This window comes from Lepidochelys kempii, chromosome 17, assembly GCF_965140285.1.
Source record: "Lepidochelys kempii isolate rLepKem1 chromosome 17, rLepKem1.hap1, whole genome shotgun sequence".
NCBI lineage: Eukaryota > Metazoa > Chordata > Testudines > Cheloniidae > Lepidochelys > Lepidochelys kempii.
Genome location: NC_136396.1, coordinates 10,696,841 through 10,714,899, shown reverse-complemented (window position 1 = coordinate 10,714,899; position 18,059 = coordinate 10,696,841). Strand labels below are relative to the sequence as shown.

Below are 18,059 nucleotides of genomic sequence, written 5' to 3'. Positions count from 1 at the left end.
CATTCTTTCATTTCTCCCCTTGTTTCCTCCATGTCTTCTACAATTAAACACATTCTCAATACATTGTTGGGATGCCCTGTGATGAGCAGTGCTTTCTCCTCCCACCTCCACCAATTACCAAATCTCCATGATCCTGGCCTCTCCAATGCACGAAAGCTGGTAACTCCCCTCAGCTAGCCCCTTCCTCCAGCCTCCACTTCTGATACCTTCTGCATCACCCCCGTAGGGAATTCTGCTGAGCTCCAGGGCTCACTGCTCCTAACACACTCTGGCTCAGCGCTGAGCTGGAATGTCATCCAAGAGTTTGCGAAGGAGTCAGAAAGACTGAGTAGAGAAAGGATAATGTAGGATGGTTTGGACTAAGTGTTCTGGCTGAATTTCATTCCAGGTGATACAAGGCAATAATCACAGAGCATAACGAACTCTTGCATACTGTGCATAACTCAGGCTGGGAGGAACGATGCCACATTTAAGCAAAAAGGCAACCAAGTCCTCCCCGTAGGATGTTGCATGACATTCTGTTTCCTTGCTGCAGACACAACCGCTTGCTCTGCATTTAAATCCCTCCTCTACGGCAAAGCCTTTCAAGGGCAACTCCGCCAAGCCTTGAATGCAGCTGGAGCTGACTTGACAAGAATTCCTCCAAGGGGATCCCAGGCTGGGCACAGTGGCATGACAGTGCCCCCTACTCATGCACAGAGGTGCAACATCTTTCCATCTTCATTAACTGGATGGTGGTGCTGGATGGTGGTGGTTGGAGGGTGTCCGGACAGGCACTCACTCTCTTTCTACCCCTCCCTATTCCTTTTTGGGCAACATCCACAGAGGTTATAAGAAGGAGCCGGGCCTGCATTCCCCAGCTGCTATAAAGGAGAATGGGGTAGAGTCTATTTCTGCCCTTGCTCCTTTCATGGTCTAAAATCTAGCCCTTAGAAAATAAGCTCCTTAGGGCATGGGCTGCATCTTCTATATACAGCACCGGGCACACAAATCATAAATAAAGATCACCGCTTTGGCAGCAAACCCCCAGGTTATAACAATACTGGAACAATTTTTAAGACAGACAAAGGGTCAGATGCTTCTTTACCTTGCAGCGTGTGCAGTCACTCATGCAGAGTGGGCCCAGAGTGCTACCACCCTTCTGATTTAGTATCGTTTGACAACTGCTTTGCACTGCTGTCAATGACTGCCTGAGGCACAGGGCAACATAGCCCATAGCCTTTTGCAGCCACACTCTAGCTGATGGCAGCAGAACAATCTTCTGGCTCAATTCCAGAATCCACCCAGGAAAGCCTGAGACAACACAGCTGCTACTTTTAAACACTGGTATTAACTAGCTTCGGTTTCAAAGCAATCACCTTAAGCTGGGTTGTGTATGTACCGTACAATTCCTTCCACCAGACCTCCAAAAGATATTGCACCCACATTACGGGATGCAGCATGCACTTTGCAAAGCAGAACAGGAATAAAATGTAAAGAACGCAATCCGTAATGTATTATGTATGTAACCTACCTTCATGGTTGCTGGGGCAGTGAGTGGAGGGGATAAAGGCCGGTCTGGAATGGTCACATCTGTGTTGTTTAACAGCTCCTGTTTCCTGTAAAAGAAGAGGATCCATCTCAAAACTTTTCCTAATTACCCAGCCTTTGGAAGAAAGCAGCACAGTCCAGAGAGGAGAAAATTAGGCCCCTCTGATTTTTTTCAACCCTGTAAACTTTTAAGTCAAGGTTTGTTTTTAAATATAAATATCTAACCTGTGACAACAACATTTTATAAAATAAAAAAAAATCTTGTAGCTTGGAAAGATTCTGACCTAAATTATAAATGCTTCACTGGACCATAAAGTGGGCTGCTCTTTCTTTGGGAATCCAACTGAAGGTTGCCAAAATAGAGCCCTTAACTACTGTGTGTGCCGCAGGTAAATTTCATTTCAGGTGATTTACGCTGCTGGGATGACCAGGAGTTAGATAAACAGACTTATGTTTCTATGACAACACCATTGCGACAATTTTTTTTCTCCATCTTCTCCATCTGGTGTTATCTATTGACTGAGCAGTGTTTGTTCATCTCTCTCTCTCTCTCTCTCTCTCTGTCCAACATGAACATTATGCACAGTGGAATAGATTTCGATTTTAGTCGCACTGGAGTAAATCCGGAGTAACTCCACCAAATACTTTTAGTACATATCAATGTCATGTATAAGTGTGGTCCGGAGTGTTTAGCATAGAAAGAAAGCCACATTCAGAGAAGTGCTATATAGTCAACATTTATCCACAGTGGAAATGGAAATAAGTGCAGTGCAGGATGTAGTAACACATTGTTGATCACTGTAGGTAGCCTGCATGGAGTGGGGTGTGGTCAGTGAATAACTTGAGTTGCAATGTGTCTTTTTTCCTTGGGGGTAGCACCTGGCACAAGCTCTCCATTGAGGCTTCTTGGTGCAGACAGTGCCTATTCTGCTTTGAATAAGGCACTTAGCGATCTGTACCTGCAACTGAAGACCAGGTCTGCGGGCACCTGGACGCGTCTTTTTCACTCCCTCAGTTTCAGATTTTTCCACTGGAAACTCCCATATGCAATGGACCTGGGTTGCTATTTTCAAATGGGAGTACCTAAATCCATATCTATTCACCTAAATAAAAGAGGAGTGATTTTAAAGGTGCTGAGCACCCACAATGTGGGTTAGCCACAGTACATTAATGGGAATGGACAATCAAACCACTTTTGTTTAGACGTCTAGCTTTAGGGACCCAAGTTTGATTATTTTAGCACAAGGGGAGATTTTCTAAGGCACAAACACCAGGTAGGTACCTAATGCCCACTGATGATCAATAGAAACGTACCTGCCATTTCTGCCTTTGAAATTCTCTCCCATAGTCTTCAGCCTAACATGGATCCAGATCTGTACTGCAGGCCTGATTTTCCACTCCCTTCTCTAGTCTGGCACCAGTGTGATTCCCTTCAATTGTGTAAGACAGCAGAGAACTAAGCCCAGCACCTTCTTGGCCAAGTTCTAGTATTTTTGCCCACGCAGTCTTGAATGAATTCATCATGACCAGTGCTACGGCAATGAATACTAAATGAAATGCTTGTGAAAGAGCATGCTAAATAAATTAGCTCAAGGGCAGTTAATGGACCAGAGCAGAGGTAGTCAACAGGCAGACCATGGGCCAAATACGGACCACCAGATGCTTTTGAACGGACCCCCAAATCTTTTTATCATCATCATTGTTATTGTGGTGTGAAAAATTTTTCTCTGCAGGCTGGACCTTGACTATACCTTGACCAAGACATTGTACCTTGACAAAAAATAATTGACTATCCCTGGAATAGTTTGCAAGTTACATGGAGGGATAGTAACAACCACCACCTTGAGAAGAGAGAGAAATTGCATCTGCCAATTCATCAAGAAGAGAAATTACAATGGCACAATTCTGTAAGGGAAGTCTTTTCAGAGTCTTTAACCCACTCCTGCATCTCTGCTAACGCTGGTTGAAAAATTTTCAATGGAACAGTTTTCTGTGGAAATACACTGTTTCCTTGGAATTGAAATGTGTAGCAGGCATGTGCCCATTTCAATGGAATATTTGACTGACAGATTCCCCAATGATTGGAGGAGTGATTCTGATGTTTCCAAATCAGAATATTCCCTTTCATGGAAAATTCCAAAGTTTGATGTTTCGTTCCAAAATAGAATGAAACAATATTTAGAAAACCTGGAATTTCCCACACGACAGAAATTCCATTTTCATCCAGCTCTAACCTTTGCTGTTCTCAGGGAACAGAATCTATACAACTAATTCAGATCCCCACCTTTTTTTCCACCAATTATCCACAAGTAGCTTTTTATTTTTTATCAACATCCTCATCACTCAGAGTTATCAGGCAAAGGGGTAAGACAGGAAGGGTGATCCTGTGACTAAAACTCAAGGATCCAGGACACCTGGGTTCAATTCCTGGCTCTGCCACAAATGTTCTATATTATGTGGGGCATCTAGTCCAGGCCTTGATGTGGGAGGGATAGCTCAGTGGTTTGAGGATTAGCCTGCTAAACCCTTGAAGGGGCCATTTAGGTATCTGGGGCAAAAATTGGGGATTGGTCCTGCTCTGAGCAGGGGGTTGGACTAGATTACCTCCTGAGGTCCCTTCCAACCCTGATATTCTATGAACTGTAAATGGGGATAATTCTTCTCTTAACTCACAGGGCGGTTGAGAGAATGTACTTATGAACATTTGCCGGTGAGAAGGAAGGGGGCATAGAAGTACTTCGATAGAAAGGTTTTATGGAAACATATTTCAGCCTATGGGTGGTTCTCACGGGTTATTCACTGCAATCACTGTTTCAGGTATTTGCAGTTTGTATTGTGTTATTGGTAGCCTAAGTGTCTACACTGAAATCAGAGATATACCTGATCTTTAACGCAGCTAGCTTGAATAACAATAGCAGTGAAGCCAGTATGGACTGTACAAGCTGGCCTGGGACCCTGGGTAGGCACTCCAGCAACTAGCCTGTTTCGTGTCTATTGTTATTGGAGCTAGCTAGATCAAACATAGCTCGTGTATCTCTACACCTGTTGCAGTCACCCCTCCGACTGCAGCCTTGTCACATGAGTCTGGTTTTGGTGCCTAACTGAACGCTCCAAAATCAACAGAAAGTTGGCCAGGGAAACACTTACAGTGTGAAAAGTCATGTGAAAACACTTGTTCACAAATCTCTCCTGTGGGTTAAATTCACCATTGTGCAAAGAACCTGCCGTGGCCTATGCCTCACTCAAAACCCGCTTATTACCACAAAGCAGGACTCCACCCTGGAAGAACTGTTTCGGATTAAAATTCCCTTGTACTTATATTTTCAGAGAGCACATAAAAGGGCTCGTGAATACTGAAAGGAAAACTATTCTTACAGAATAGTTTTGTAATTAAGGCACTGGGGCTGGGACACAGATCTGAGTTCAGTTCTCAGCTTTGCCACAGAGTGCCCAGGCAACCTGGAGAAATCACTTAATCTCAGTGCAGCTCAGTTTTCCATTCTATAGAATGGGCACAAAAACGCTGGTTGAAAAATTTTCAATGGAACAGTTTTCTGTGGAAATACACTGTTTCCTTGGAATTGAAATGCGTAGCAGGCATGTGCCCATTTCAATGGAATATTTGACTGACAGATTCCCCAATGATTGGAGGAGTGATTCTGATGTTTCCAAATCAGAATATTCCCTTTCATGGAAAATTCCAAAGTTTGATGTTTCGTTCCAAAATAGAATGAAACAATATTTAGAAAACCTGGAATTTCCCACATGACAGAAATTCCATTTTCATCCAGCTCTAACCTTTGCTGTTCTCAGGGAACAGAATCTATACAACTAATTCAGATCCCCACCTTTTTTTCCACCAATTATCCACAAGTAGCTTTTTTTTTTATCCACAAGTAGCACTTCTTTCCTCTCCCCCCTTGAACTTGGGTCTATCTTGCCTATTTAAACTGCCAGCTTTTAGGAAGAAGAATTGTCTTTCTATGTGTTTGTACAGCATCTGACACAATGGGGCTCCAGTAGAGGCTGGAGCCTCTGGGAGTTACTGTAATAAAAATACTTAATAATAACCACTCTCAAAACAAACTTGTGGGTTTTATTTGAAGTAACGTTTGCTAGTCTTTATCCCCCACTGCATTAGCACAGCTCTGACATGGAAAGGTCAGACCATCAGCTGTCGAAAGGAAGGATGGTCCAGTGGATAAGGTGGTAGCCTAGGGCTTGAGAGACCTGGATTTAATTCCTTGCTCCACTATAGATCCCTGTGTGACCTTCAGCAAGTCACTTAGGCTACACCTACACGGCAGAAAAACCCTGCAGCAGTGAGTCTCAGGGCCCGAGTCAACTGACGGGCTCGCAGTCATAGGAATAATTAGGTTTCAGAGTAACAGCCGTGTTAGTCTGTATTCGCAAAAAGAAAAGGAGGACTTGTGGCACCTTAGAGACTAACCAATTTATCAGAGCATAAGCTTTCATGAGCTACAGCTCACTTCATCGGATGCATACTGTGGAAAGTTTAGAAGATCTTATTATATACACACAAAGCATGAAACAATACCTCCCCCCACCCCACTCTCCTGCTGGTAATAGCTTGTCTAAAGTGATCACTCTCCTTACAATGTGTATGATAATCAAGTTGGGCCATTTCCAGCACAAATCCAGGTTCTCTCACCCCACCACCCCACCCCACACAAAAAATCACTCTCCTGCAGGTAATAGCTTATCTAAAGTGACCACTCTCCTTACAATGTGTATGATAATCAAGGTGGGCCATTTCCAACACAAATCCAGGTTCTCTCACCCCCACACCCCCAAACTCACTCTCCTGCTGGTAATCACTTTGGATAAGCTATTACCAGCAGGAGAGTGAGTTTGTGGGGGGGGTGAGAAAACCTGGATTTGTGTTGGAAATGGCCCACCTTGATTATCATACACATTGTAAGGAAAGTGGTCACTTTAGATAAGCTATTACCAGCAGGAGAGTGGGGTGGGAGGAGGTATTTTTTCATGCTTTGTGTGTATATAATAAGATCTTCTAAACTTTCCACAGTATGCATCCGATGAAGTGAGCTGTAGCTCACGAAAGCTTATGCTCAAATAAATTGGTTAGTCTCTAAGGAATAATTAGAACATCCACCATTATTCTAAGCAAGATAAAAAAAGTATAAGGACTATAAACCTTCATGCTTCAGAGCATAAAGCAACCTGTAACTACCTAGGATAAGAAAATTAATCTTGCCCTACAGGCAGTATATCCCAAAGTTATTCACTATGGTGTTTTTTTTCCACCTTCCTCCAGAGCATCAGGTATTCAGCCATGGTCAAATACATGATAATGTGCTAGTCTTATCTCGCATGGTAATTCCTATTTTCCTCAGCAGTTATCTTAGAGCGGCCAGTGGAGTAACAGTATACGTGGGAGTAGGGTTGCCAATTTTGATTGGATGTACTCCTGGAGGTTTCATCAAATGACATAATCTTTAATTAAAGTTTAATCTTTAATTCCTAGAGACGCCAGGACAATCCTGGAGGGTTGGCGACCCTAGGTGGGATAATGGAGAATGAGGACTGGAACCTGCAACCCCGTGAACAGCATTTACGGATAGACGAGTCCCACTGACTCCCATTGGAGCTGTGAGAGTTCGTCCCCTCTGAAAAACAAGCCCCAACTGCCTCAAATTCGCCACCAAACAATTATGGCACCCAAAATTAGCAGGCACTTTAGAAAATCTGGAACAAGGACCTGATCCTCAGCTGATGTAAATCAACACAACTCCATTGGCTTCAAGGGAGCAATATAGATTTACACCAGCTGAGAATCAGGCCCAAGATTGTTATAGCAGTGCCCAAATTCCACCCACAAAAGTGCCAGCCGTGACAACCCGAGCAAGCTAACACTTCTGGTCTTGTAACAGCAAGTGACTCCCGTGGTGACTTGCCTAGCATCTTATTGACACCAGTTAGGAATTGTCAGGCCTGGAGGTGTAGTAGGTGTCTGTGCAGATAACACTTCCTAATGGTGAAAATTGACTCAGTACCGAGAAGCAGAGGCAAAAAATCATGTCCGTTATTTTTTTCTTCCCCCCGCCCCCCCCCCCCAAAAAAGATACAAAGTATTAAAAGTTCCTGCAGCCTTTTGGATCCAAAATATATAAAAGGCCTTGTGTTCCTGCCCTCTGCTATGGAGTGCAAATTGTTGCAAATCCTGGAAAACCTACCTAAATGCAGGAACACAGTGGCTAATACTCCCAGCTAAGCAGCAGTCCGTGGTCCATCTCAGAGCCTGGGGTAACAGGCTCTTTTCTCCTCTCAGGTTATGCCAGAGGTATACTTTCCATCTCAGGCAGACATACCTGAGCTAGCTTTGATCAGGCTAGCTTACTAAAAATAGCAGCATATTATTGTGGCTAGCCCAAGCCGCTGCCCATGCCGCCCACAGCTATTTTAGCAGATATATTTAACTGAGCTGGAAACTGTATCTCCCAACTGCAGTGTTGTTGTAGCTTGACCATGGGTGGCCAAAGTCTTTATCGGTATAAATGGCCAAAATTCCATTCAAGACAATGGAGCTGTGCTTCTTCACAGCAGCAGAGAATTTGATCCAGGGCCCAAAAAGCTCTTTACACCTTCCTGCACACATTGTCAACGCAGGTAAGTACTAGACAGAATCTGCACCGATCGGGCGGTCCCATTACAGTTGCTGGCAAGATTTGGGCTCAATTTGCTACCTAGGACAGAATCAGTAGTAGAGCTGCATTTCATAGCAGATGTTCCTGTATATGGAATGTGGAAGAAAAATCAATGAAAATAATTTAAAAAAATAATATACCTACATTACTCTGTGTCATTTACAGTTATTCAGGTTTTTGTCCACTGAGCCAGTTATCCAATAAACACACCTCATGGATTTTCAGGGGACTAAGCCGTGTCACAATATTTAAAGATTATGTCAAGTCCTGGAAAGATCCTTTTCAGAACATGTCAACAACCAACAAATCAACCACTTCAGAGCATTGCTGCAGCTCCCAAATCATCTGTACCATCTTTCACTCAAGAGCCAGTTATATGTTAACATAGGGCCCTTTGGCCCGGCTTAGTTAGATGGAAATAGCCAAGCCGGAATATACCCAATAAACTTGACAGTGCTTTGCCTTAGTACTACGGATGAAATCCTGGCCCCATTGACATCAAGGGGAGTTTTGTCATTGACTTCTATGGGGCCAGGACTTTACCCTGAGTCTTGGTGTATGAAGTCAGAGTTCTTGGTAACACAGACCACAAGTGATCACAGATACCCCTGATTTGTGTGGTTTTTTTAAATTATTGTTTTTATTTGTATTCCCATAGCACTAGAGGCCTCATCCAAATCAGGGTTCCATTGGGACAGGTGCTGTACATACAACATAATAGTAGACAGTACCTACCCTGAAGTGTTTATAGGCTAAACAGACAGGACAGACAAAGGTTGGAAGACAGTAGGTACTTTTATCCTCATTTTACAGATTGGGAACCAATATACGAGAGATTGAGTGACTTGCTCAGGGTCAAAGGGAAGTTTGTAGCAGAGCCAGGAATTAAACCCAGATTTGCATAATCCCAATCCTCTGCCTCAACTACAAGTCCATCCTTCCTCTCTTGCTATTTTGATTGTCTTCTTTGACCTTTGTGCTGCATGTAAGTACGTTATGCAGTTTGCTATGTTGCATCTGTTATGCTCATTGACTAATTCACAGCTTTCATAATCAGTATATATCACAACCATATGGCTAGGCAAATATTTTGTCTCCTGCGCTGCTGGTTCAGGTGAAATTAAACAAGGCTGAAGCCACTTCTGCAGGAAAATGGAGAGGAATAAGTACAGGAACTGCTTTAACGCTGACCTTGCTGTTCTCTTTCACACAGACTGATGCACTGTCTCAACTACCACGAACAACATGGAGTGGATTGAGAAAGCCAAACTGCTCAGGGTTCCCCAGCCCAGCCTTTACAATTGCACCTGCAGTTTGTCCGCATCTAAGGCCCTGATCCTGCAAGCTACTCCAATTGGGCATATCCTTGCATGTGCACAGATCCCCACTGGAATCAACTGGGCTCCAGCTTCACAGAACATCTTGTAAGATGGGGGCTTCAATCTACACCTGCTACACGTGTAAGGAAGAAATGTAGATGGCTAAGTGATACCGATTGCTGAACGAACATTTGACTCAGTACCCTGCTCTGGTGCAATGAGATTCTGATAAACTGACTCACCTTGGGTAATATCTTATGCCTCGGTTAGTCCCATTGAAGCCAATGGAAGTTACTTGAGGAGTAAGATACTATCCAACATGAGTAAGGATACCAGAACCTGACCCTTGGGATTTTAGTGGTGTTCTGGAGCTTCCCCATAATTTACTCTTTGGAGTATCCCAGAAGACTGCCAAAACCCCAGAGCATGAAGCTGGAACACTGCAGGATTCCACATTGTGTTCCCTGTGGATACCCAGGATAGTTCATGAACAGAGCTGTGCAAATAACTGGTTTTTTTGAGCCAAAGAAGTCTAAAAAGAAATAGTTTCAAGTCAACCCAAAACAATTCAGCATATCAAAAAAGTAAACAAAAAAAGTAATACAATTGAAATCAAATTTCAAAAACAAGACACCTTTTTGCATCAAAGGCAAAACATTTCATTTTGCCAATGTCAACATGAAATGTTTGGACTTTTTCGGAATTTTCATTTCTTTTTTGACCAAACAATTTGACGAATTGAACACAAAGTGGCAAAACGTTTCGGCTCTCCTGAATCTGCATTTTTTTTTTTTTTATGAAAAAAGAACTTTGTCTGAAATAGTTCACCCAGCTCTATTCCTGAATGGGGCCAGATGGACAGCTCTGGAGAATGAACACTACCAAAAGTCAAGGGAAGGAAAAGCGAGTGAAGATCAAAGAAGAATGCAGGGTTCCCTGTAGGCAAGGAGGCCAATGGCTACAGTTGCTTTCTGGGAAACACCACTGCTCAAGAGATTCTTTATTCAGGAGAAAGCAGCACAGGCCCTGGGGGCGGGTATTGAGGAATTGTCAAGGAAGGATCCTTCTGGCAGTAGGAGGGTGGTGGGCATGTTAATCCGGATTCTCTGGAGTTCTCATGATTAGGACAAGACGTGGGGAATCGAGAAATAACAGAGGAGCTAAATCGATGCAATGCCAGAGATAAACTGTTGTCTCTCCCTGACCTTTGCCCAATAGCACAGAATAAGAGGAAGGAATTAAGCAGCATTAGGTGGGAATTTGTTAGGAGAAAAACGTTGAGGCAGCCGGCTAGCTCGCTAAGCCAAAGATCTCATTGGGATGGATGAGATTTATATTTTTAGAGGTAAAATGGGCACACGCAAACTCCTGGATCCACCACTGGATAGATCTATAGCCCGCTGCAGTCAAGAGAAAAATGCCCACTGACTTCAGTGGGCTTTGGATCAGGCACCAAAAGAGAGAAGCCTGAAAGGGAATCCTTGAGACTGTATAATGAGATGCAGCTGAGCTTTCATACGATGGGTCTTGATTATTCTAAACTACAGTCTAACCGCAGTGGGTATGTCTACACTGCAAACAAACCAACCAACAAAAACTGGAGCAGCACGTTTCAAAGCCCAATTCTACAGACTCAGGTTCTCACTACAGTGCTAAAAATAAGCATGTAGACATTTTGGCTTGGGTTGGCATCTGGGCTCTGAGACTCACTGGCCCAGGGTTTTTTCTAAAGCATAGATTCTCTCTGTTCTTTTAATTGAATAATACCTTCCCACCCCATGTTATATTCTAAAGGATTCCTCTGTTCGTGGCATTACTGATTTCCTAGCGGTGGTGGTTCCAAGGTCTCCTGTTTAATATCCTTCTAAACAGTTCCAAGGGCAGTTCATCTTGTGTGTTATTATTATTATATTTTTGGCAATGGGGCCAAGGTTCAAAATCCCAGTTTCTAATTTGGCAAGTATGCAAGATGGCTTATAATGATCTGACCCAAACCTGCAGACATGAGCGTGTTCCTATGCTATTTAGGGTAGGAACCATCTTTTTGCTCTGTGTGTTTGAATAGCACCTAGCAATGGGGTCGTGGTTCATAACTGGAGCTCCTAGACATTACCCGCTATACAAAAAATGATGGTAACAATCAACTTTGGGATGTTTGAAATCCTCATTCTAATTCTGCAATTTGATCCTCAATTTAGGTAAAATGAATAAGCAGCTTTCCTATTCCCTCCTCACCTTTTCCTGGTACTTGTTACCACAAAGACACTAGACTTTTCCTTTCCTTTCTGTCTACAACACTTCTTTAAGATGACATGTCAAACTCAAGTCCTGACAACCTGTGGCCCTTAAAGATGACAAGGCATTGTGGGAACAAGTGAGGATGTTAAAATCAGCAACCTGGCAAATTGCAGCTGAAGTAATTACATTTCATGACCCTAGATTCAGCAGTTTTAAGGGCAGCAGGGTCCGTTATGATCATTCAGAAAATTCCTCCAGCAGTCACAATTGGATGCAGCATTCTCCACTTCCTGTCTTTCCGCCTGTGCGGTGCTGCTGTGTGCTGTTAAACAGCAATCATAATTTATTTCCAGAAGCAGTTGCATTTCTGTGATGGCTGATTTCTGTTTGTATGTAGCTCCAGGACCATCTAGGAGGCTGAAAGGCACTATAAATACAACAGTATGTTTGCTTCCATTATATCGTTCAGCCACTAGGGTGGGATTTTCAGAAGTGCTCAGCTGTGGCTTAACTTTGCTCACATTGACTTACATGAAAGCAAAGTTAGGCCACGGCTGAGTGACTTTTGAAAATCCAACCCTAGGTGTCTCTTTGTGCTTCATAGAGATCCTGATGGTATGTGGTCCCTGGTAAACAAAGGAGACTAAGCTGGAACTCAACCAGTGTGGATTCCTGTGTGTTTATGTCTGTAGCTGTAGATTTTTCTTTCATAAATATGTCTTGTTTAAGATCACCTGTGATTCTATTTATTCTGCCAATACAAAATGTTCTACATTAGTTTCACCTGTATATCACACCACTGATTGTTGTTTTCGCTTCACAATCAGTTTAGCCCGTATTCTTTAATGGCATTGTTACACCTTTTAAGTTAGCAAGACTGACCTTCGTAACTTTGCAATCTGAATGCTACCAAATGAAAGAGCTCTTGGAATTGGCACCTCTCCCTGTCACTGCAGGGCTGACGTCAAAAGAAAGCAAATGAAAACTGCAGGAGACTGCTTCACATCCATGAATGCTGACTGGGACTGTAATGTTCCCTTGTGACTTGGCACTAGTAGATGTGGTAGAGGGGCTGCCATTTGTGAGTACATTCCGTGAATACGGTACATTAATGCACTTACTTTAATTACAATATTAAACACTAGAAGGAGGTCAATTGGAACAAAGCAAAAATACTAACAGCATTCTGAACCCATTACTATTACTGTTTGACAGAACACCATTCTTGGTATTTTATTTACCCCCTTTATCTTATTACTGTATTTCTTCCTTACCATTAATGGTATCTGCTCCTATCTGAAATTTTTCAGCCCCAGCAGGCTACTGCCCTACTGCCCTCTGAATCATCTACATCAGGGGTTCTCAAACTGGGACCCTCGGGGGTCACAAGGTTATTACATGGGGGGGTCGCGAGCTGTCCGCCTCCACCCCAAACCCCGCTTTGCCTCCAGCATTTATAATGGTGTTAAATATACAAAAAAGTGTTTTTAATTTATAAGGGGGGTTGCACTCAGAGGCTTGCTGTGTGAAAGGGGTCACCAGTACAAAAGTCTAAGAACCCCTGATCTACATCCTGAAATCATGCTGGAAAAGTTAATACCCTATGAAGGGGGTTACAGTGGATAAATCATTACCTATAAATGAACTTGGGGGTTGCACATGTAGTAGCTTGTGGAGCCCAACCTCACTGCATGCACTAGGGGCTCCTTCCATTGCCCCCCACAACTTTCCTGTGGGCTCACCCTCCCTTTCCCCTCTATTTCAGGGACTTCCTGAAATCCCTTCCTACTCATCCCTCATGCCAGGGGCTGTGGGTGCCCCTCACCACCCACCACCATTCCGCCACATGCCTGGGGCTCTGTTTCCACCCCATCTCCCAGCCTACCCTGCCATGGTGGGGAAAGGGGCATGCAGGGACTCTGGGTGCCTCCGCATTCCCCCCTCTGCTGCATCGGGGGGCTGTGAAACTTTCCCTGAAATTCTGCAGCTGATCAGATGCAGCATGCAGAAGTTAATGCATTCTATCCAAACAGCCAGACAGACACATGCCATCAATTTGAATGTAGGACGTTTTGCTCGGTCAACGCTGTGCGGCTGTCACCAAAAGGGGAAAAAAGCTAACTAGGATTAATGATAGGCCTAAACACCTTCAAATTTTGGAGACATTCCTGGCTAGCTGCTCAGATGGCGTAAATCAGGGCAGGTCCACTGAAGTGTGACGGAAGGTCCACTAGGCTGCACTAACTTATTCAGAAGCTTGGCCTGGTAAGATCAGTGACTCTCTTCCCTCTGCTGTGTTGAATTCCGGGTTTAGAACAGCAGAGAATCTGGGCCAGCACGGGTAAAATACTCAGACAGATTGAAGGGAGCTCAAAGGAGAGCAGCAACAATGACTAAAGGTTTGGCAAGTAAGTCCTAGGGGGAAAGTTTGAATGAAATGAACACGTTTGATTGTTTAGATAAAGAGGAACTTTGGGGACAAAATACTTTGGGTCTACAAATAGATAAAAGGAGGGTATTGAGAGGACATGTATCAATAGTTCTCATTAGTTAATGAGAACAGAACAGCAAACAATGGATTTAAGCTACGGCAGGGGAAATATCGGTTGGATATTAGAGAAAACTTCTGGTCCAAATTCAGGCCCATAAATCTGTCCCTGGAAGGGTTATAACATCTCAGGCAATGGAGCACGCAACCAAGAGAGTTGTGGAATTGCCATCATTCAAGGCGAAGACTAGACACCGATCTATTAGGGGTGGTTTAGAAATAATGAAGTCCAGACTGGCAACGCACAGGGGGAAAGGGCTACATGATCCACTTGAGATTCCAACTAACCTAAATGATCTGACGATTTTTAATTAAGTGCTGATTTGGGGATGAAGTTTTAACTATTCTGGTACTCACAGAATAATATTGTGCAGGCAGGTTGAATAATTTTCAAAATGAAGAAAAGCAGCCCGATATCCTTTCTGATTGTCAGATTAAATATTATTGGGCCAGTTCCTCAACTGGTATAAAACAGCAGAGCGCCATAGACGTCAGTGAAGAGCTGACAATTTACACCAGCTGGGGCTCTGGCCCTTGATATCATCAAGCTTTCAGGTCTTGGAAGAAGCAGCAATGCAAATATTCACAAGGAGGTCCATCAGAGGAATTCATCTTAAATATTTTATCTCCATCATGAAATATCTCATGCAGTCACCCTCCTGCTCACCAGCTTAACTCTCGATGAAACTACTGTACCTCTGTAAAGCTACCATTTAAGATAGGGGTGTCCAACCTCTGGCCCGTGGGCCATACATGGCCCACCAGAGTATTTCATAAGGCCTTCCTGCTTCAACACAACATACTAACAGTGGTTTCATTAGTGTTTTGTCGTCATGTTTACATCCTTTTAGTTTACACGTGTAAACAGACAATACTGTACATAGAAACAAGCTATCTAAATACATATGGAACAAGCTGAACTTAAAATATAAATCAATACAGGTGACTTTAAATCTTATTAAAATATACGTCAAATCTGTTTGGCCCACACGAGGTTGTGCTTAGGTTTACATGGCCCTCCTGTATAATAAGGCTGGGCACCACTGGTTTAAGATAAAGTATCTGAAATTTGCTCAAATGTGCTGGTCTGATCTACTAGACCATTCCTCCAGTTTTATGTCCATTATTATTATTTATAGTGTGATGGCACCTAGAGGCCATAATCACAGACAAAAAACCAGACCCTTCTCTGAGGAGCTCACACGCTAATTTTAAGACAAGAGACAACAGACAGATGCAACAAAGAGCCAGAGGGGAGACAATGAGACAAGCCTGGACAGCGTGAAAGGCACTGGGTACAGCACACAAGCTGCATAACCACTGTCAGCTCCATCGGATTACCCCGCTGATTTCAGCGGAGATAAACCCGTGTCGAAACGGAGCAACAGAGTGGTAAATCACACACATTATTGGCCTATTTCCTTTCCAAATGAACTGAGGGTATAGCAGACCAAAGAACTGGGCCAAATCTTCAGAGGGTCTAAATGGGTGTGATTTTCATTGATCTCAGTGGAGCTTTATCACTATTCACCAGCTGAGGAACCAAACCACACTTCCCACAGACAGCTTCAAGCAAGCAGTATCTATCTCTGAATGGTCTGCTGTCAGGCTTTGCTGCTTGTGCGTATTTTCTGTGGGTAACAAGCAAACAGAAAGTCCCTTATGTATTTAACATTGAAACTGCTGACTCTTCTGGGGTTCCTCCCTAAAGGTCCAACAGAGAAAGAAGAAGGCTGATATGAGATAGAAAAATGGATCTTTCTGTCTCCAGACCTATGGAGAGACAGTGTGCAGAGTCAAGTGAAGTGTAGGAAAGTGCAAGATGCCATCTGCATTGGCTGCTGGAAAGAGGGGGGGATAATGGGCACATACAAAGTGCTCTAGGGGTTGTTTCTTACGTGTGCAAAAGAGCAACAGAATGAACTAAATCCGCTCATCACTACATTTTTTTATGCCAAAACCTGGAACGCTCTGGGCCTGCTTCTTGTTGACATTAAAGCCCCTTTGCACCAACCTGGCAGTGCAAAGTGGGCATCATTTACATGTATACTGCCAATGTGAAGTAAAATGCCTTGAGCATCCATGAAAATGGTCTCCTTTCTTTCCAAACATTACATTTATAATCAAGGGATGAAATTGTACTAACCTATTTTTTAGAGCTGGTTAAAAAAGATCCATCATCTTTTTTTTAAAATCTGATTTCATCTAATTTTTTCAGGTATTCTTTTAAAAACTGACTTTTTTTCAGTCTTGTGTTTTGTTATTTTATGGGAACACAAGAAATTGTCAAAAGCCACAAAAAATTTGGTCAAAATTGTGTGTTGGGAGGAGGGGCATTCATATTCCAACCTGCTGTATTATTTATCCAGCTCTTCCATTCTCATTTATCAAGTGAGAGCTCACATATGTCTGCAGATGAAGAGAGCTATATAAGAGGTAGGTATTGTTCTTTGCTCTTTGACTTGCTGGGATGCTCTGCATAAAAGCACAGCCTGGTCTGGAGTAAACTGCAAGTCCTTTGCTGCATTTCCTTTGAAGCCTGTGCTCCAGCTTGATTGCTCTAATCTGTATTTGGATTCCCAGCTCTGGAGCAGGCTCCTAAGGTTAAACAATAGGCACAAAGGCACAAAGTGTGGCCAGTTCAGCTGGAGAGATATGCACAAATAATTTTATCTGCTCTGGTTTATCTGGGTTTTGTAACAGGTTGCCATAGCATCATATTCATCTCACCAACAGGTTTTTCTTTCGCACAATAAATTTCGTGTTGAGGGCCAGACTTGCCCCCTGATTTCAAGAAGTGCAAAATCTGTCCGTTACTAAGCAATTTCTCTTAGTTGTTAATGATCAGTGATGCATTTATATACGTTACCTTGAATTAGGGTGTCAGCCTCACCCAAAACAATTCAGCTGTCTGCCACAGATAAGGTTAAACGCCAGCGGCCTGATGCCCAATCAGATTATTGTAAAGGGGTGCAAGCCATGGAGTTAGTGTTTCTCCAGGAGGTAAATCACCTAAGCCCTCATCATGGGTTCAGTGAAACTTCAGTGGTGCATGATTTACGATAGCCCTGAGCACTGGGTTATATCTGTTAATCCTAACAACATATGTTTTAAATAAGAGTTCCAACTAAATTAAAAACTTGTCAGGGAACTGTTAATTTGAAATGTTACCCAAACACGTTTTGTTCTGCATGTGGATCTAGAAATCTTCTGCCCACCACTTACATATGAATTTGCTCAAGGAATTAGCCTGCTACTGTATTCCACAATCATAGCCAGCTGCCAAACCATCCCCATCCCTATGCCCCATGTCCAGAGTCCAGGCTCATTCAAGCATCCTGTTCACTTGAAATTGTCGAGGTCTGAAGCAAGCTCTGACCATTGAGGAGTCTTCCTGGAAGCCAATGCACATCATTTCGGTAATGTTATTTGTTCATTGTCCTGATTAGGCAGATTAGCAAAAAGACATCAAAACCTACATTACTTAGTAAATCTAATTAAAGAAATACCTTAGTGCACTTACACCAAACCAACTTTATCCTTCGCGACCCACCCCAAGTCATATTGTTCTTGAGTATCATATAATGAACTCAGTCTCCATTGGGAAATCCTACAGCCAAATAGATTTTTATCATTCCCTTCTTCTCTCTCTCCTCCCCTTGGCCCCAATTTTATTCGGTCCTCTAATTATTGTCTCATGCATCATCAGTACAGTGTGATTCCGAGGACCTTCAG

General features: G+C 43.1%; 1 protein-coding gene across 14 annotated transcripts in view; it reads right to left on the bottom strand.

The window, feature by feature from the left end:
• RAP1GAP2 (RAP1 GTPase activating protein 2) overlaps positions 1–18,059 on the bottom strand; it is a 265,430-nt gene that overhangs the window by 94,435 nt on the left and 152,936 nt on the right. For 13 of the 14 annotated variants that reach the window (XM_073315725.1, XM_073315710.2, XM_073315712.2 and 10 more), the window contains one exon: positions 1,514–1,598. In XM_073315725.1, the coding sequence (XP_073171826.1) occupies positions 1,514–1,598 (85 nt within the window). Of the gene's footprint in view, positions 1–1,513; positions 1,599–1,814; positions 1,918–18,059 lie in introns of those variants that run through there. The other variant, XM_073315721.2, reaches the window with a different exon arrangement.